The sequence below is a fragment of the Carassius gibelio genome, chromosome B11 (assembly GCF_023724105.1).
Source record: "Carassius gibelio isolate Cgi1373 ecotype wild population from Czech Republic chromosome B11, carGib1.2-hapl.c, whole genome shotgun sequence".
Taxonomy (NCBI): domain Eukaryota; kingdom Metazoa; phylum Chordata; class Actinopteri; order Cypriniformes; family Cyprinidae; genus Carassius; species Carassius gibelio.
In genome coordinates this window covers 22,150,921-22,172,037 of record NC_068406.1, presented here as the reverse complement: position 1 = coordinate 22,172,037, position 21,117 = coordinate 22,150,921, and the positions used below count along the sequence as shown (strand labels likewise).

Sequence of the window (21,117 nt, the reverse complement as noted above, 5' to 3'; positions counted from 1 at the left end):
AATATAGAACCTTTATTCCATATAGAACCTTTGTCCCGATAACAAAGAACCCTAAAGGGTTCTTCTGATTGAACCCTTAAAAAGGGTTCTATATAGAACCTTTTAGGGGTTCCAAATACGTAGCGCCTGACAGAACCTTTTAAGGTTCTATATAGAACCTTTTCTTATTAGAGTGTATCCAGGGTTGCCAGGTTTTTGCTACAAAACCTGCCCAATTGCTAATCAGATTTTTTTTTTTTTTTTTTTGCACAGAATTCCACAATCTATTACATTTAAAAGTGTACATGCTTGCAAAATTCAAATAGCTTTTTGTTTCCTCGAGGGTAATATAGATTCAATATATTATTAGTAGTATTTCACCTCATTTTAAAAATCTATAAAACATGTTTTTTTTACCTGCAAATTTACATTTATTTATACCAAATTTAGCCATTAAAATAAATAAATATATAAAATAAATACAGGTCTGTTTATCTTTGGAGTTTACATTAATGCTGCCCTAAAATAACATCTTTCCACTCTAAAATAAAATCTCCATCAACATATCAAACAATAAAATCAAGTACATTCTTCCAGAAATAAGACACAAAAGGGCGGTACCAAAATGAACAGTTGTCTCTGGTTACAGTTAACATCAATATCTTTTTAAAATTTAATCAAATAATGTTTAGAAGGGTATACTCTGTGGAGAAGTTTAAAGGATACTTCTTTCACCTTACTTGTTAAGAAATATCGTTTGGGAGTCAGACTTTTATTCCAGTCAACATCACTAACAAATGTATTCCAGTATGCAATTAAATTTGGTTTCGAAACAACATCCTTCTGGAAAAGGATGAAGGATGAAAAAGGATAATTATAATTATTACAGGAGAAACATATTTTACCTATAGGGAAGTGATTTGGTGAAAGGGATGGAAGTTGCTCATAATTAACTCTTTTTTTGCTGTTTAAACAAAAAAAACTAGACTGTATCAAAACCCACCCAATCACATTTCGAGGGGGATCACCCGGTAAAAATCGCATTCCGGTAGGGTCAAATACACGTTTTGGTTGGGTTCCCCTAGTAAAATTAACATTTTAGGGGTTAAATATCATGTTATTGTGTTCGCTTAAAGCAGCGGACATGAAAAACAACACGCGGCAATAGTGTTAAACTAGCCCAATTCTGCGGGAAAACCGAGAACTTGGCAACCCTGCACATGCTCACAAACACAACAACACCTGATGAAGCTCCACACTCCAGGCCACACCTCCAAAAACAGACAAGTCAGCAGCACACAAGAATCTACACAGTACAGTGCAAAATGTGTTCAGCAAAATTCAGTGTGAAAACAGATGACAGGCACAACATCTAGTATCACAATTTAATATGCAAATGAGCCCATGGGAAATTTTTAATCATATATTCATTTTCTCTAATTTGCTATCTTTAAAAGTTTGAATCTTTTGAGATTTTCATCTCACACAATAGGTCACAATTTTATGGTCAATTCTTAAACACATGGGTTTATAAAGAACACTTTCTATGCAAAACAGTTTTGCCAGATTGGCCTTTAAATTATGACTGACTACTCTTACACTCTTAACATCAGCAGAAACTTTCTTTCACAAAAGTTTCTTTGGGGCAAAATAACTTTCTTCAGATTATAAAAAGGTAAGAAAGAGTTCGTTCTTTAAATAACGTTGACTGAATAATTCTTTGTGGAAACAAAAATGGTTCTTCTATGGTACAGCTGTGAAATACTTTTTTTTAAAACACCTTTATTTTAAAGGTTCTTTATGGAACCATTTAGAAAAGGAAAAAAAAAAATATGGCATCGTTAAGCACCTTTATTTGTATACTCAGATTTTGTCATTATGTGCAAAAACTCTATATAGAAAAGTTTTTTAAAGTAGCAATTAAGCAAAAACTCCACTTTAGAAAATGATACACTTTTATGTTTATTTCAGTTGCATAACATTTGAAGTATTCTACAACAACAACTGCTTTTGTATCTTCAATCAACAACGTTAGTAGGAATATTTCACCAATAATTTATATACATACTTCAATACAAATTCCCCATATGTGTACCTTATTGTATCAATGAGCATAAAAAACTAAAAATCTGTGAAAATTAAAAGACAAAATAAAAAATAAAGTTATATTATCCAAACAAACCATTTTATATTTGTATATTTCATCCACACTGTATTTATACATTACTATAGCATTTTACATCTTTTACAAAATATATATGATTTACAATACTTAATCAGGCAAGTCCACTTAATATTGTCACATATTTTGTGACATATACATACTATAGTACACAAACTTTCAAAACTTATAACCAATGATCTATGATACAGTAAGTGCAAGTGTATGCTAACATTTCAAATATAACATCTCCTTTAGGGAAAGACTTGTTCATCAGTGTTAAGAAGCAGAAAAAGGTTTGCTCAAGAACATTTACAATATCTACTCTAAGTTTGTATAGATTTTAATATATACATTCTTATCGGCCCTGTAATCATGATAGCTATGGACAAGCTCATTCTTGTCACCCATATCCCTTTCTTTTAATGATCATACTATATAAGTTTTAGAATGTTAAATTTCGACCTTTTCAAAGTGCTTTCTGGAACCTCCAGATCCATTGCATGTATTTGCAGATGTCTCATTGTCTGTCTGCGACTATTGTCAATAAGCCCATTGCCCCATCCATTTCTTCTAGGCATCCCTTTATAAGTGTAGCATATATCATCAGTAGTGTAATAACGTCTAGGAACCATCTTCCTGTAATAACCTGCATTATCACCTGATCTTTGCATGGTATTCACTCCCATATTGGAATTTCCCACAGCTGGATTTTCTCTATTTCTTGAAACTTGAAGTTTAGGCACTGATATATTATTCCAGTCGCCATCAATATTAAAGTTACTTGCTGTTGTTTTATGATGTCCTGACCTGAATGCCCCTGCCATATCATTGTAGTAAACATCGGAAGGTGTTGGACCTACTCCAGAAATTCTGGTCTGGCCAGAGACATGTTTTGGCATTGTAGGCCACTGAGCTTGTCCTGAAACTTTCATGTCTCTTTTCAAGTCATAGTAGGGGTCCTGCATGTTAAATTCTGGGGCACTATATTTCTGATGAGTCGGTATTCTGACGTCTCTTGTGGGAGTATCAAGACCATACATCATGGATGCCTTTGTTTTACCTCGTGGGACTGCAAAGTTGTTAGCCTGCATTTGTGTAAAGGTACCAAAATCAACATCAGACCCCAGGCCATGAAAATCAGGGCTATCAAATCCTCCTTTCATTTGGGGTGTTTTAAGATTCATCTTTGGAGAGCTGAATTTAAAATCTGTTTCTTCTGGCATGTTTCCTGAGAGTTTCATTTTCCCAGAAGGAGAATCAATGTCAAAGTCTGGTGCGTTCACATCAAAATTCTTGAAATTTGGTCCTTTTATTTTTTTGCCTTTATGGAAATCAACATTCATATCTGGACTTGTGATATCTGGCTTATGACCTCTGATACTGAAGTCTGGGGAATCAAATTCTGTCTTAATCTTCGGAGTCGAGAGGTCCATTTTAGGTGTCTTTAGATCATAGTCAGGTGTCTTTATTTTGGGTGCTGAGAAACCAATATCAGGCATCTTTAAAGCTGGCATTTTAATCTGTCCAGATCGCATGTCCATGTCTGGAAGTGTGAGGTCTGTTCTTGGACCTTGGAGATCAACATTAGGACCATGAATGTCAATATCAGGACGATTAATCCCAGCACTTAGTTTGGGAGCTGATGCACTCAGATTAAGTTCGGGCTGATCAATGTCAGCATCCATATTCATATGTGGCCCTTTCAAACCTGACAGGCCAATACTGGGCATCTTCATCTTTGGCATATTAAATTTACCTGAAGGGCCATTAACATCAATATCAGGCGATTTGATATCTAGGTTTGGGCCTTTCAAATCAGACCGAGGCAGAGTCAGATCCATGTTTGGAGTATCGATTCCTCCCTTTATTTTGGGGCTTTTGAGATTCAGCTTTGGAGATTTGACTTTAAGATCAGGTCCTTCTGGCTTGCTGTCTGAGAAGCCCAGCTTTGGCAGTTTAAATTTACTTGAAGGTGTATCAGTCTCAAAGTCTGGAGTGTTCAAATCCAGATTGGGGGTCTTGAAATATGGTTCTTTAATTTTACCTTTAGGTAAATCAACATTCAAGTCTGGGGTTGTGATATCCGGCTTATGACCTCTGATGCTAAGGTCTGGTGAATCAAAGTCTGCCTTAAACTTTGGAGCTGACAGATCCATTTTAGGGGTATTCAGATCATAGCCCGATGTTTTGAGTTTTGGTGCTGAGAAACCAACATCAGGCATCTTGAGAGTGGGCATTTTCAGTTTTCCAGATGGCAGGTCCATGTCTGGAAATGCAAGGTTGGTTTTTGCACCCTTGAAGTCAGAATTAGGTCCATGAATGTCAAAATCAGGACCATTAATCCCTGCATTTAGTTTGGGATTTGATGCATTCAAATTAAAGTCAGGATGATCAATGTCAGCATCCATGTTCATATGTGGCCCTTTCACACCTGGCAAGCCAAAACTGGGCATCTTTAACTTTGGCATATTCAGTTTTCCTGAAGGGCCATTAACATCAATATCAGGTGTACTGATATCTAGATTTGGGCCTTTCAAATCAGTTTGAGGCAGAGTCAGATCCATGTCTGGGGTATTGATTCCTCCCTTAATTTGGGGGCTTTTAAGATTCAGGTCTGGAGATTTGACTTTAAGATCTGGAACTTTTGGCTTGCTACCCGAGAAGCCAACTTTTGGGAGCTTAAATTTACCTGAAGGGGCATTTATGTCAACGTCAGGTGCATTAATGTCAAGATTGGGTGCCTTTAAGTCTGGTGCTTTAAATGTACCTTTAGGGAAATCAAGATTCATGTCTGGACCTGTGATATTTTGCTTATGACCTTTAATGTTCAGGTCTGGGGAATCAAAGTCTGCCTTAAACTTTGGAGCTGATAGATCCATTTCAGGGGTCTTCAAATCATAGTCATGCATCTTTATTTTTGGCCCTGAGACACCAACATCAGGCATCTTGAGAGTGGGCATTTTCAGTTTTCCAGATGGCAGGTCCATGTCTGGAAATGCAAGGTTGGTTTTTGCAACCTTGAAATCAGCATTAGGTCCATGAATATCAAAATCAGGACCATTAATCCCTGCATTTAGTTTGGGATTTGATGCATTCAAATTAAAGTCAGGCTGATCAATGTCAGCATCCATGTTTATATGTGGCCCTTTTAAACCTGACAGGCCAAAACTGGGCATCTTTATCTTTGGCATATTAAATTTACCTGAAGGGCCATCTAAATCAATATCAGGTGATTTCATATCTAGGTTTGGGCCTTTCAAATCAGTTTGAGGCAGAGTCAGATCCACGTCTGGGGTATTGATTCCTCCCTTAATTTTGGGGCTTTTGAGATTCAGGTCTGGAGATTTAACTTTAAGATCTGGAACTTTTGGCTTGCTACCCGAGAAGCCAACTTTTGGGAGCTTAAATTTACCTGAAGGTTCATTTATGTCAAGTTCAGGTGCATTCATGTCAAGATTTGGTGCTTTAAATGTACCTTTAGGGAAATTAATATTCATGTCTGGACCTGTGATATCTGGTTTATGACCTTTAATGTTTAGGTCTGGGGAATCAAAGTCTGCCTTAAACTTTGGAGCTGACAGATCCATTTCAGGGGTCTTCAAATCATAGTCGGGCGTCTTTATTTTTGGTCCTGAGACACCAAACTTAGGCATCTTTAAATTTGGCATTTTCATTTTTCCAGAAGGCTTGTCGATATCTGGAAGAGTAAGGCCTGTTTTGGGGCCTTTGAAATCAGCATTGGGCCCATTTAAGTCAATATCAGGACCACTTAACACTGCATTTAGTTTAGGTGCTGATGCATTCAAATTAAGGTCAGGCTTATTAATGTCAGCATCCACATTCATATGTGGCCCTTTCATACCTGACAGGCCAAACCTGGGCATCTTTAACTTTGGCATATTCATTTTACCTGATGGGCCATTAATATCAACATCAGGTGACTTGATATCTAGGTTTGGGCCTTTTAAATCAGTTTGAGGCAGGCTCAAGTCCATGTCTGGGGGGTCTATTCCTCCCTTTATTTTGGGGTTTTTGAAAACCAGCTTTGGATATTTGATTTTAAAATCTGGGCGTTTTGGCTTACTACCTGATAACCCAAATTTTGGCTTCTTCAGTGTACCTGAAGGAGCATTGATGTCGAGGCCAGGTGCATTCATGTCAAGATTGGGTGTTTTTAAGTTTGGTGCTGTAAATTGACCTTTAGGGAGATCAAAATTCATATCTGGACCTGTGATATCTGGCTTATGACCTTTAATGTTGAGGTCTGGAGAATCAAAGTCTGCCTTAAACTTTGGAGCTGATAGATCCATTTCAGGGGTCTTTAGATCATAATCAGGCGTCTTTATTTTTGGTCCTGAGACACCAAACTTAGGCATTTTTAAAGTGGGCATTTTCATTTTTCCAGAAGGCTTGTCCATATCTGGAAGAGTAATGTCTGACCTTGGTCCTTTGAGATCAACATTAGGACCATGTACATCAATATCAGGACCATTTAACCCTGAGTTTAGTTTGGGAGTTGATGCGCTCAGATTAAGGTCTGGCTGATCAATGTCAGCATCCATGTTCATATGTGGTCCTTTCAAACCTGACAGGCCAAAACTGGGCATCTTCATCTTTGGCATATCAAATTTACCTGAAGGGCCATTGACATCAATATCAGGTGATTTGATATCTAGTTTGGGGCCTTTTAAATCAGTTTGAGGCAGAGTCAGATCCATGTCTGGTGCATCTATTCCTCCCTTAATTTTGGGGCTTTTGAGATTCATCTTTGGAGATTTGATTTTAAGATCTGGGCCTTTTGGCTTATTACTTGAAAACCCCAAATTTGGCAGCTTCAAATGCCCTGTAGGGGCATTGATGTCGAAGTCAGGTGCATTCATGTTAAGATTGGGTGTCTTTAAGTCTGGTGCTTTAAATGTACCTTTAGGGAGATCAAAATTCATGTCTGGACCTGTAATTTCTGGCTTATGACCTTTAATGTTGAGGTCTGGAGAATCAAAGTCTGCCTTAAACTTTGGAGCTGACAGATCCATTTCAGGGGTCTTCAAATCATAGTCAGGTGTCTTTACTTTTGGTCCTGAGACACCAAACTTAGGCATCTTCAGCTTTGGCATATTAAATTTACCTGAAGGACCATTAATATCAATATCAGGTGTTTTGGCATCTAGGTTCAGGCCTTTCAAATCAGTTTGAGGGAGACTAAGATCCATTTCTGGGGTATCGATTCCTCCCTTTATTTTGGGGCTTTTGATATTCAAGTCTGGAGATTTAACTTTAAGATCTGGGTCTATTTGCTTACTACCGGAAAAGCCAAATTTTGGCATTTTAAATTTACTTGAAGGGGCACTGATGTCAAGGTCAGGTGCATTCATATCAAGACTGGGTTTCTTGAAATTGGGCCCTTTAAGTTTACCTTTAGGGAAATCTACATTCATGTCAGGTGCTGTGATATCTGGTGAATCAAAGTCTGCCTTAAACTTTGGAGCTGAAAGATCCATTTCTGGGGTCTTCAAATCATAGTCAGGAGTCTTTATTTTGGGTCCTGAGAGACCAAAATCAGGCATCTTGAAAGCTGGCATTTTCATTTTTCCAGATGGCATGTCCATCTCTGGAAATTTAAGATCCGTTTTCGGGCCTTTGAGATCAACATTAGGTCCATGAATGTCAATATCAGGACTATTTATCCCTGCACTTAGTTTGGGAGTTGATGCACTTAAATTAAGGTCAGGCTGATCAATGTCAGCATCCATGTTCATATGTGGCCCTTTTAAACCTGACAGGCCAAAACTGGGCATCTTTATCTTTGGCATATTAAATTTACCTGAAGGGCCATTAACATCAATATCAGGTGATTTGATATCTAGGTTTGGGCCTTTCAAATCAGTTTGAGGCAGAGTCAGATCCATGTCTGGGGTATTGATACCTCCTTTAATTTTGGGGCTTTTGAGATTCAGGTCTGGAGATTTGATTTTAAGATCAGGTCCTTTTGGTTTGCTACTTGAGAAGCCAAATTTTGGCATCTTCAGTTTAGCTGAAGGGGAATTTATGTTCCCCTTCAGATCAGGTGCATTTATGTCAAGATCAGGTTTCCTGAAATTTAGTCCTTTCATTTTTCCTTTTGGGAAATTAACATTCATGTCAGGTGCTGTGATATCTGGCTTATGACCTCCAATGCTGAGATCTGGGGAATCAAAGTCTGCCTTAATCTTCGGACTTGACAGATCAATTTCAGGAGTCTTCAGATCATATTCAGGTGTCTTTATTTCTGGTGCCGACAGACCAAAATCAGGCATCTTGAAAGTCGGCATTTTCATTTTTCCATGTGGCATGTCTATGTCTGGAAGCGTAAGGCCTGATTTTGGACCACTGAAACCAGCATGAGGTCCATGAATATCAAAATCTGGACCATTTATTCCTGCATTAAGTTTGGGAGTTGTTGCACTCAGATCAAGGTCAGGCTTATCAATATCAGCATCAATCTTTGTATGTGGCCCTTTCAAGCCTGCCAGGCCAAAACTGGGCATTTTTAGCTTTGGCATATTAAATTTACTTGAAGGGCCATTAACATCAATATCAGGTGATTTCATATCTAGGTTTGGGCCTTTCAAATCAGTTTGAGGCAGAGTCAGATCCATGTCTGGGGTATTGATTCCTCCCTTTACTTTCGGGCTTTTGAGATTCAGGTCTGGAGATTTGATTTTAAGATCAGGCCCTTTTGGCTTACTACCAGAGATACCAAACTTTGGCAGCTTCAGTTTGCCCGAAGGGGCATTTATGTCAAGGTCAGGTGCATTCACATCAAGATGGGGCTTCTTGAAATTTGGTCCTTTCATTTTCCCTTTAGGGTTATCAATATTCAAGTCTGGGGTTGTGATTTCTGGCGATTCAAATTCTGCCTTAAACTTTGGGGCTGACAGATCAATTTCAGGGTTTTTTAGATCACATTCGGGAGTCTTTATTTTAGGTCCTGAGAGACCAAAATCAGGCATCTTGAAAGTGGGAACTTTCATTTTACCAGATGGCATGTTAATGTCAGGAAATGTAAGATCTGTTTTCGGACCTTTGAGATCAACATTAGGTCCATGTACATCAATATCAGGACTATTAAACCCTGCATTTAGTTTGGGAGTTGATGCATTCAAATTAAGGTCTGGCTGATCAATGTCAGCATCCATGTTCATATGTGGCCCTTTCATACCTGACAGGCCAAAACTGGGCATCTTCATCTTTGGCATATTAAATTTACCTGAAGGGCCATTGACATCAATATCAGGTGATTTGATATCTAGGTTTGGGCCTTTCAAATCAGTTTTAGGTAGAGTCAGATCCATGTCTGGGGTATCGACTCCTCCCTTAATTTTGGGGCTTTTGAGATTCAGCTTTGGAGATTTCATTTTAAGATTTGGTCCTTCTGCTTTTTTTCCAGAGATGTCAAATTTTGGCAGCTTAAATTTACCTGAAGGAGCATTTATGTCGAGGTCAGGTGCATTCATGTTAATATTTGGTGTCTGCAAATTTGGTCCTTGAATTTTACCTTTAGGGAAATCAACATTAACATTGGGTGCTGTTATATCTGGTGAATCAAAATCTGCCTTAAACTTTGGGGCTGAAATATTCATGTCTGGAGTCGTCAAATCATAGTCAGGCTTTTTCATTTTAGGTCCTGAGAGACCAAAATCAGGCATCTTGAAATTAGGCATTTTTATTTTTCCAGATGGCATGTCCATGTCTGGAAGCGTAAGATCTGTTTTTGGCTTCTTCAGTGTACCTGAAGGAGCATTGATGTCGAGGCCAGGTGCATTCATGTCAAGATTGGGTGTTTTTAAGTTTGGTGCTGTAAATTGACCTTTAGGGAGATCAAAATTCATATCTGGACCTGTGATATCTGGCTTATGACCTTTAATGTTGAGGTCTGGAGAATCAAAGTCTGCCTTAAACTTTGGAGCTGATAGATCCATTTCAGGGGTCTTTAGATCATAATCAGGCGTCTTTATTTTTGGTCCTGAGACACCAAACTTAGGCATTTTTATAGTGGGCATTTTCATTTTTCCAGAAGGCTTGTCCATCTCTGGAAGAGTAATGTCTGTCCTTGGTCCTTTGAGATCAACATTAGGACCATGTACATCAATATCAGGACTGTTTATCCCTGCATTAAGTTTGGGAGTTGATGAACTTAGACTGAGGTCTGGCCTATCAATGTCAGCATCCATGTTCATATGTGGTCCTTTCAAACCAGACAGGCCAAAATTGGGCATCTTTATCTTTGGCATATTAAATTTTCCTGAAGGGCCATTAACATCAATATCAGGTGATTTCATATCGAGGTTTGGGCCTTTCAAATCAGTTTGAGGGAGAGTCAGATCCATGTCTGGGGTATTGATTCCTCCCTTAATTTTGGGGCTTTTGAGATTCAGGTCTGGAGATTTGATTTTAAGATCAGGTCCTACTGGCTTGCTACCAGAGAAGTCAACTTTTGGCAGTTTAAGGTTACCAGAAGGCACATTTATGCCAAGATCAGGTGCATTTAAGTCAAGATTGGGTTTCTTGAAATTTGGTCCTTTAAATGTACCATCAGGAATATCAACATCCATGTCAGGTCCTGTGATGTCTGGCTTATGACCTCTGATGTTGAAGTCTGGTGAATCAAAGTCTGTTTTAAATTTGGGAGCGGACAGATCATAGTCAGGTGTTTTTATTTTGGGTCCTGACAGGTCAAAATTAGGCATGTTGAAAGTGGGGGTTTTCAGTTTTCCAGATGACATTTCCATGTCTGGAAGATCTGTTTTTAGACCTTTGAAATTAGCCTTTGGTCCATCAGTTTGTATATCAGAACCATTAAGACCTGCAGATACTTCAGGGTATGCCAGTGTTGACCCCTTCATATTTCCATCATAACTGATGTCTGTATTCTTGTTTCCAGATAGGCCAAACTTTGGCAGTTTAAATTTTGACTTCTTGACATTAACTGATGGTACATCCATATCTATATCAGAAGAATTAAGCACTGCTTTTGGGCCTTTAAAATGTCCTTTTGTGAGGTGCATCACAGGAGATCCTTGGGTATTTGACAGTTTAAGATTTGAATCTGGTGCATTAATTCCAACATCTGTTTTTGGATCTGTATATGTTCCACCACGTATGTTCATTTCCCTATCAACACTGGTCGAGTTCTTTGTGAAATGATGCGATGAAAAATCTCTCGAAATACTGGTTTTGATCTTTGCTGATTTCAGCAGATCAGATCCTTGTACTAACATTTCGGAGTCATATTCACCTGTAGAATCCTTGGCATCATACTGGACCATGTATGGCCCCACTTGATTGCCAAATTCTGTGTCATATGGATTGGGACGCATTCGATCTGCATTCTCAAGTAAAGCCGAAACGTTTACTTGACCGTTTTTGCGGTCAAGTGTTTGGGTTGTCACTGGCCCATTGTGTATTCCATATCTGTTTTCCTTAACAGTTTTATTTCCTTTCATGTATTTCTTGACTTTAGCATTGTAGAGTTTGTCATATGAATCTTTCCACACCTGTTGAAACATTTGAATCATAAGTTAATTTGTTTGGGGCTTTCAGGAGGAAAAAAAAAAGTGAATGTGATGTGCACAGACCTCATTTGGAGCTTTGATATCCAGGCTTTCCAAGCTCTTGCTGGATTTCAAACCATGCTTTGTTATCCCTTTGTCATTATCAATCAACTTTAAAATGTCCACAGCTTCACTCTTCTTTTGTTCATTCCTCTTTAGTTCAAACTGACCACTGGCACCCACAATTTCATCATCTTAAATGGAAATGTAAAGTACTGTGAAATGTAGTCTATTACAAACAATTATCCTTACATTTCCACCATATCAATGTTCATGGCAAGCCATTTTCTCCACAGTAAAAGTGAACAAGCAATCTAAAGCTCAATTGACAATAAAATCATATTCAAACAGTCACAAAACTGTACCTTCATGAAAGTGCAGGTCTGTGTATTCCAAACCCTCTACAGACACATTGTCATCTTCAAGTAGCAGGCTGTCAGAGAGGCTTCTTCGAAGAGCCTGCAAGTTACAAGACAATATCATGGTGTTTTTTTTTTTTTCCATATTTCATATTTCTTGAAAAATTTTCTTCAGATACAGATTGGATAAAATAAAAATATCATACCATTTCACTAATATATCTACAGTGAAGAAAAGCCTCCAAATCTCAAACCTGTTGATGCAAAAGAAGTAATAATTGAGTACTAATTATTATTGACATGTCATTGTGAACAACACTGAATGAAAATGAAGCAAGGCTGATCAAACAACACTAACTTCATTTAAAATGTACTTTACACTTTGCATGCATGAATCTTGGTATGCAAGTTAATTCTTAACTAAACATCTGCATTTATCCCACTGGCAGACGAAACTGATGTAACTGTGGTATTCAAGGAATTGTTCAGGGATAGTGTAACAAGGGCGTTAGGAACAGGTTAGGCCAGACAAAGGAAACGGTAAAGAGACCTCACCTTGTTAACCACACCCTCTGTATTAAACATGTGTAATCGTAGAGGTACCAGGTGCTTCCATGATCATCTGTAAGGGCACATATTTTGATAACCTGCTCAGCTATTTATAAAAATGATTCAATTGTCTCATTTCATTAAAGCAGCCTACAGCATATCCATCTGACATATTTCCAAGTGGAAAAATTATATATACATACACAAAGCCTATTTGGTAACCTGTATATTTACAGTAAACACAGATTAAAGGTAGAAGACCTAAAAGTTGGCTTCAGGACCATTATTTCTGATACAGAGTAATAGACAGTAACAGTATTTAGAAAAAGTTGTCCCCAAAGAAATGGTGTCAATGTAAACATTCACAATTTTAAATATCGTATAACTGTCCCTGTACAATACTTTAATACGTGACTTAAGTGCAGTTTGTAATATTAATACATTAAACCACTCTTAAATGACAGTAAAAGCACAATTAAATCAGCGTAACCTCTGCGAGTGCTGCATAGTCATACATGACAATAACAGCTGGACACCTATGCTTGCTAAACAACCAAACTTTACTTTAAGTGCCATACATAGTTTTACACAACAGAGTTCAGTCCAAAGTACTGTTGTAAATCTGAAAGCCTTACCTTGTATCCAGTGAGCTTTTAAATCCTTGTTCAGTGTCAGCGGTGATAATGTGCCATGCTGAAGACAAGTTTTGACTGGATGAGACCGTGTTCACCTCTGTTCTCTTCTCACTGTTTATGGTATTCTCACTGCTGGAAGTAATACACCTGAAGAGTGGACCGACTGGTTCAACCAGGCCAAACACATACCTAATAAAGCTTCAGCATCACTGCCTGTTCTGCATTGGAGGCAGGGTGACATAACAAAAACAAACCTCTCCCTAATTCTAGATTGATGGGAGAAAATCAAAAGGAATTGTTATAAAATGGGTTTAACGAAGCACACATGTACTCCCATATGACTCATACAAGTTGGAAAACGTTCACCTGTTCAAGGCGTAGTCCCGCTCACGCAGGTTGTTCTGGGTGGAGACGGCCTTATTACGAGCATTCACACCTCTAATGAAACCAATTAGGCATTGTGAATTCTCAGAAGAGAGAATGCATTCAAACCACAGAAATAAATATTAAAAAACAGTCGGACTCTCACACCTTAGTTTGCAAAAAAAAATTTTTTTTTTACCTGTTTGAAGAGGGAAAATACTTTGAGGAGATCCTCCTGAAGGCCAATAAATAAAAATAAACACAAATCTGAAAACAGACCAATAATAAAAAAAACACACACATTTACTTCTAAAACAATTACATACAAATGAGACCGTTTCTAAAACAACAACAAAACATTTCCTGAGTTTTACAATGTTTTACATTTTATAACATGATACACTACAGGTATTTGCACATATGCAGTCGCCATGCATAGGACAACTACTCGACTTTCTTAGCTGGAAATACAATACTCAGTCTTGCCCACCACATACAGTCATGCCCACAAATATTGGCACCCTTGGCAAATATGATCAAAAAAGGCTGTGAAAATTAATCTGCATTGTTAATCCTTTTGATGTTTATTTGAAAAAATCACAAAAATGTATCCTTTCATTGGATAATAAGAATTTAAAATGGGCGGAAATATCATTATGAAATAAATGTTTTTCTCTAATACACATTGGCCACAATTAAGGACACCCTTTTATTGAATTATTTTTTAAACCTCCACTTGCCAGTTTAACAGCTCAAAACTGTCTCATATAATGCCTGATGAGGTTAGAGAACACCTGACAAGAGATCAGAGACCATTCCTTCATCCAGAATCACTCCAGACCCTTCAGATTCCCAGCTTCTCCTCTTCAGTTCCCTCCTCTCATTTTCTGTAGGGTTCAGGTCAGAGGACTGGAATGGCTATAGCAGAAGCTTGGTTTTGAACTCCGTGACCCATTTCTATGTTGTTTTTGAGGTTTGTGTTTGGATTATTGTACGAGTGAATCATCCAAACTGGGCCCATTATAAGATTTCTAACAGAGTCAGTCACTTACTGATTTTTTATCTGTTGGTATTTAATAGAATCCATGATGCCATGTGTCTAAACAAGATGTCCAGGACCTCCAGTAGAAATATAGGCCCACAACATCAAAAATACAGCTGTATATTTCATTGTACACATGGGGTACTTTTTATCCCTGTTTTCACGAAACCCATCTTGAGTGTTTGCTGCTAAAAAGCTCATTTTTTAGTTTCATCTGATCATAGAAGCCAGTCCCATTTGAAGTTCCAGTCTTGGCTGATAACTGAATATGCTTCAGTTTGTTTTTGGATGAGCTAGGAGGATTTTTCTTGAAACGCTCCCAAACAACATGTGTTGATGTAGGTTCTGTTTGACAATTTTTTTAAAGGTTTTCTGAACCAGAAACTCAACTATTTTCTGCAATTCTCCAGCTGTGATCCTTCTTTAGCCACTCAAACTGACCTCCTCACCACGCATTAAGACGATATAGACACATGTCCTCTTTCAGGCAGTTTTCTAACATTTTCTGTTGATTGGAAATTCTTAATTATTGTCCTGATTGTGGAAATGGGAATTGTCACTGCTCTAGCTCTTTTCTTAAAGCCACTTCACCAATTTGTGAAGCTCAATCATCTTTTGCTGCACATCAGAAATATATTCTTTGGTTTTTCTGATTGTGATGGATGATTAAGGGCATTTGGGCTTTGTGTTCCCTCCACTTTATATTTCTGTGAAACAGGAAGCAATGGCTGGATAATTTCATGTTTATAATCATGCTGGAGTGCTCAAAATTGTGAATATGAATGGGAATATACTTCAGAGATATTTTACTCATAAGAATTTCTAGGGGTGCCAATAATTGTGTCCAACGAGTATTTGAGAAAAACATTAATTTCATAATGATATTTCCCCTCTGTTTTAAATTCTTATTATCCAATGAAAGGATACATCCTTGTGAATTTTTTTAATAAAAAATCAAAAGGATTAACAATGCAGATGAATTTTCACAGCCTTTTTTGATCATATTTGCCAAGGGTGCCAATATTTGTGGGCATGACTGTGAGAGTTTCTGGAAAACAGACTCTTCTTTTTGGCTCAGAGCAGCAGGGCTGTCAAACTCCACCACCTTCCCAGCATGCATCACCAGCACTCTGAGTCCATAATTGTATTCAGTCTGTGGGATAAGAAAGACTGGTTGAGTTGTATGGCAGCAGAACTGTTCTTGAAAAGTGTTTTAAATTAACTTGTTACGTTAATTTAAAAAAAAGTCACTACCAGGTTTAGTTTTTTTTAGTTCCAAACAACAAGACCATCATTTTCTTTGGCAGCTTGTCTTAAACCTAATCATGCACTTACTAAAATGCTTGCTAGTGTGCTTGACTGTTCAGCACAAAGGTTAACAGAGATAATCATAGTAATTTAAAAGGATTAACAATCATAAAATAGTTGCAAATATACTTTTACAATTTAAACGCTTTGTTTGATTTAAGAAATGCCTCGCAGAACTGTGCACTCTTGCTGTGTTAACAATTCTTTTTTTATTTTTTTAAAGAAAATCAGTTTTGCATCGCTACAATTTAATACCTGTGGAGCACTGGTTGGAACAGATCTATCTTTTAATTTTTCTCTGATAGTTTTCTGCAGAAGCAAGTCAGTCTTATGGTCGACGCTTCAATGTATGAAATCTATTGAAACATAAATAACATTAAAGTACAAAGGTAAGATTGTTTGTTTGACATGGTCCATGTTGTTCTTTAATTATACATTAGTTTTATACATTAGACTCTGTAAGAAGGGCACGGGCAAGACACAGCAGCTGCCTCTGGCCCACAGACAGAGACTTTCCCCTCTCTTCAACCTCCGAATCCAGGCCACCTGTAATGGGAGACACAGACAAAGCAAAAAAAAAAGAAGAAGAATATTAAAGACAGCATTTTCTCATGCCCTAGATAAATCCTATCAAGTAAGACAACAATCAAAAGTGTTTGACTCTAACTGATCCACTGCACTAAATCTCCCAGGTGGCATTGCTCAAGGGCAGCAACTGTAAGTCTGGATGGAGGCCACGGGGATCAAGGTTCTCTCGCACTGTGCTGAAGAACAGGAAGGGATCCTGGATGATTAAAATATATTGCCTGCGCAAAGCTGAAAATCAAGCCTGACATTAGATTGGTGATGGACAGTGCATAGGACAGAGACTGGATGATGATCTTCTGAAACTGGCCAATAGTGCTGCAGTAGAGTCGGGTTTCATAAACATTCCATTATAGACCAATAAAGTACATGTGAAACTTATTTTAATTCATAATTTGCCCAATAGTTAACATTCTCAAAGCTCTGTTGACTGTGGCTGTCTGACATTAAGCTAAAGATTCTGGTAAAGAGCACCTGCTAAATGCCTTTCATGTGAATTTACACTCTAATCTTATAAAGAAGTTAACCTGGGATTTGAGCTGATGCTGGATCACAGTGATCACACGGATGACGGTTACTTCAGAGACACACCGGTCATCTGCAGCCGAACGTCCAGCCACTGCATGGCAGCATTACTGTTAAAGAGACAGCGCCTCTCATTCTCCTCCTCAAATCTGCTCTCAAACACACAAAAATACCGTTTAAATCAGCATTGCAAGCACTTTCTGGCAATTCTCAACATTTATTTAAGTGTCATCAAGTAGGTGTTAAAAAATATTGAGGGAACTCATTACACAATGAATAACAACACTTGAGATTCCTTGTGTTTTATCATTGAGTTACTTAACATTGAGTTGAATGATCAAAATAATCATTACTATATCAATAATTATTTAATAGATTTAATGTATTAAATAATGTAAATGTAATGTGAGTAATAAGTAATAGTCAGAAAAATAATGTCACAATGCAACAAAAACAGCTTAATTTTCTTTATGCAAAATAATTTTTACTTAACTATTTCACTGTGAAATATGACCCAGAAATTTCTTCAAACCAAACACACCTGGTGTCCACTGTAGACAGACCGCTGAGTGTTTCGGAGAAGTGTGAATAAACTGGAAAAGCGTGAGGCTACACACGTTTCAGAGGTGATAAAAACAGTGAGTTTAGTAGTAGAGCACCCCCAGAGGAGGCAAGGGAAGCAGCACCCAATGGAGCCCAAACACATTGGCCAGGAGAATGTTTAAGACTATGGTGTAAAGATCCATACACGGTCATGTAAAACTTCAACTCAGAGCTTGCATTCCCCGTAGTACCTGAACCTCTGTCATCATTGAATCATTATTTGTATTGATCAGTACAAGAATTCCCCTGACATTTTAATTCAGTCATTCTATTTTTATTTTTATTGAGTTATTTATATCATTCATTTAAAAACACTTTTACATGCTATTTAGATTTTTTTATTTTTAGAATTTGATTAATTATCAATTTTCATCAGTATTCCAAAGAGCCAATGATAAATAACAGTACAGCCAATGAGAGAAAGCACCAGACTTCTGTGTTGTGCTTAAAGTAATATTTCAACCAAAAATGAATACTTACTGAAAATATACTCACCCTCTGGTCATCCAAAATGTAGATGAGTTTGTTTCTTCATGGGAACAGATTCTTGGAAATTGTATTCCCCGTAGTATCTGAACCTCTGTCAGTTGCGTGAAACCTAATAAGAGTGATGGAGTATATGGAGATACTCGAATCAAAACAATTTAAATAAGATGCAACGTGCACAAGACAGAAACATGATTTCTACATAATATCTACCTAAAAGAGAATGTTATAAGGCATTAAATACGATTTCTGGCATAGATATAATATATATAACTCTAATGTTATGTTCATGTCAACCCCCATTATATATTATGCATATATAATGTTCTGCCAATGTGAAATAATTAGTTTTGCTTTATTTTTCTAATTCTTTATAGTCACACTAGTTCATACTTTATATAATGAGATTGTTTTGAAAGAAATCGACACTTTAATTCCGCATAGATGCATTAACTTGCTGAAAAGCGATGGTAAAGATATTACAATGACGTCTACTTTTAAACTTTCTATTAATAAAAGAATCCAGAGTTTGCTTTTTTTTTTTTGGCTTATATAAAAATATTAAACTGTATTTAAAACTGATAATAATCAGAAAGGTTTCTTGTGCAGCTAATCAGCATATTAGAATGGTTTCTGAAAATCATGTGACAACTGGACTGGAGTAATGATGCTAAATATTCAGCTTTGATCACAGGAATAAATCACAATTTGAAATAAATTAACAGTTCTTTTGAAATATCTCACAGTATCATTATTTGTATTGTATTATTGATCAACTAAATGCAGCCTTATGCTCTTTAAAACAATCTTACAGACCCCAAACTCTTGAAAGGTAGTGTAATAGATTGAATGAAACATCTAACTCACACAAGTCTCTCAGGAGAGAAGAAGGTCAGCGTTGACAGTGACACCAGCTCAGTCGTATTGTTCTTCAAATGGGAAATCCAGTGAGAAAGTCACCAGTCGGACACATTTCTGGAGGCTTTGAAGGAAAAACCCAAGTAGTTACTGTAGTGATATTTTATAATACATACAGCTTACATTGATACAGTTGTTAATACCTTGCATTAGAAGAAGGGAGAGCGGAGCAGCCACAGCCATGCATCTATCCACTGTCCTCCAATATGAGCGGTACACAGCCCAGGACAGCTTGCCCATTTGCTTCTGCTCCTCCCCAAACACTAGCTCCGGCTTCGTCTTCCTCTCGGCCTATAGCATCTGAGGAAGAAGGTTTATCTGCATAAGTTCATGGACATGGTTCACACATTCATTTGAAAAGCACCAGTACCTTTCTCCTTAGCACTGCTGATGTCCTTGCAGTCTGTCGGGGCTTTTACCAAAGAGAGATCTTCCTTTGTGGTAAAGATGCAGTCTTTAGAGCAATTTTAGTTTAGTTTAGTTCTATTTTAGGATGATTTTTCTCTACTAGATTTTCTTTTTTTTGATCCTATGCATCCATGCATCAGTGTCAGGTGTGCATGACCCTTGCACTAGTTTTTGTTTTTAATCTAACAGACCATACATTTTCAAGAATGTTAATGTTTATACTTTGCCTTTAAAGAGTAACTTTATACATATATTATAAATCAGTTCCTGGTTAGCTCTCCTGTTATGGAGGTCAACAGCAAACTTTTCCCACCACAGCCACCAGAGAGCCTTAGAGCAAGAAAGCAAAAACATTTACAAACTTATACACTTTTGCATTATTTAAACTTTTGACAGATTATTTGAAAACTAATTTTAAAGGAGACAAATATATTTATATGAATGAAAGTGAAACAACTGATCTTCTGACGGTCCACTTAACGGCTAATTGCTCCTGCAGAAGCACATTCCCTTTTAATGCTGAGATTGAGTGCATGCAGATAAAAGCAGCGTTTTAGCCACCCATCCTCTGTCTTGTCATCAGGTGCACTGATAGAATCATGTTCCTCTGATTGCTTCCAGGAAAAACTCGCCTGGTCCATCTCAACAGCAGACAGAGGGTCCTCAGGACACACTGCAGAAAAATCGTGACCCATATAAAATGCACTAATTCAATGCATGAATCAATGTTTTAAGCACATTATTCATTTAATGAATCTGCCATGCATAACAATGCAGCAGTCATATACGAATTTCATTTACTATTAGATTAATTTCATAACTGTGTTTAAATGGCAAGTAATAAGAAAACAAACAAAAACACGCAAATCTTATAAAAGATTAATGTTGCCACAAAAAGGCATGCCTGGATCGATCAGTACAAGAATTCCCGACATTTTAATTCAGTCAGTCTATTTTTATTTTTATCGAGTTATTTATATCATTCATTTAAAAACACTTTTACATGCTTCGGTTTTTATAGTTGCATGACGTGTTTTACTTAGATTTTTAGGATTTGATTAATTATCAGTTTTCATCAAAGTTTGAAAATGAGAGCCAATGAGAGAAAGCACCAGACTTCTGTGTTGTGCTTAAAATAACAGTTCAACCAAAAATGAATACTTACTGAAAATATACTCACCCTCTGGTCATCCAAAATGTAGATGAGGTTGTTTCTTCATGGGAACAGATTCTGGGAAATTTAGCATTACATCATTGGATCCTCTGCTGTCAGTGGGGAGTTTTTTTTATTTTTTTATTAATGTTAAAACACCACAATGATGGATTTGTTTATTACAAACACACAGCTTTTTGCTTCACAAGATGCATATTAACTGATGAACTGGAGTGGTATGGATTATTGTGATGATTATTATTTTAGCAACTGTTTTGAATTTCATTCTGACGGCACCCATTCACAACAGAGGACCCATTGGTGAGCAATGTTGTAATGCTCAATTCCTCCAAATCTGTTCCCATAAAAAGACTCATCTACATCTCAAATAAATTTCCGGCAAATGCAAATTTTTGGGTAAACTATTCCTTTAAGTATGGACTAGATCTA

At 37.2% G+C, this 21,117-nt stretch overlaps 1 protein-coding gene and 1 long non-coding RNA gene across 9 annotated transcripts; both read right to left on the bottom strand.

The window, feature by feature from the left end:
- Positions 1–1,916: 1,916 nt before the first annotated feature.
- si:ch211-69b7.6 (neuroblast differentiation-associated protein AHNAK) lies at positions 1,917–17,840 on the bottom strand. 8 transcript variants are annotated; one of them, XM_052568888.1, is made up of 12 exons: positions 17,593–17,840; positions 17,102–17,248; positions 16,245–16,535; positions 13,839–13,906; positions 13,643–13,714; positions 13,277–13,542; positions 12,648–12,714; positions 12,299–12,346; positions 12,099–12,192; positions 11,758–11,927; positions 6,777–11,676; positions 1,917–5,345 (listed from the first exon to the last, which is right to left on the bottom strand). In XM_052568888.1, the coding sequence occupies exons 8-12, from the start codon at positions 12,299–12,301 to the stop codon at positions 2,575–2,577; spliced, it is 7,938 nt and encodes a 2,645-aa protein (XP_052424848.1). In that variant the 5' UTR covers positions 12,302–12,346; positions 12,648–12,714; positions 13,277–13,542; positions 13,643–13,714; positions 13,839–13,906; positions 16,245–16,535; positions 17,102–17,248; positions 17,593–17,840; the 3' UTR covers positions 1,917–2,574. The 8 variants fall into 8 exon arrangements, with proteins under 8 accessions (XP_052424848.1, XP_052424844.1, XP_052424840.1 ...); XM_052568884.1 differs by having other exon boundaries at positions 1,917–11,676; positions 16,245–16,345; positions 16,438–16,535; XM_052568880.1 differs by having other exon boundaries at positions 1,917–11,676.
- On the bottom strand, positions 17,841–19,368 carry LOC127968048 (uncharacterized). The gene is made up of 3 exons (XR_008155883.1): positions 19,250–19,368; positions 19,056–19,170; positions 17,841–18,300 (listed from the first exon to the last, which is right to left on the bottom strand). It is a non-coding gene; the product is annotated as an uncharacterized LOC127968048 (long non-coding RNA).
- Between the last annotated feature and the right edge of the window lie 1,749 nt (positions 19,369–21,117).

Bases quoted from the DNA above. Each gene is read 5' to 3' on its own strand.
- si:ch211-69b7.6 (XM_052568882.1), bottom strand. The intron at 11,928-12,098 runs GTACAGTTTTGT...TTTCCATTTAAG, and splicing joins AGACCTGCACTTTCATGAAG to ATGATGAAATTGTGGGTGCC. The intron at 11,677-11,757 runs GTCTGTGCACAT...ATGTTTCAACAG, and splicing joins ATATCAAAGCTCCAAATGAG to GTGTGGAAAGATTCATATGA.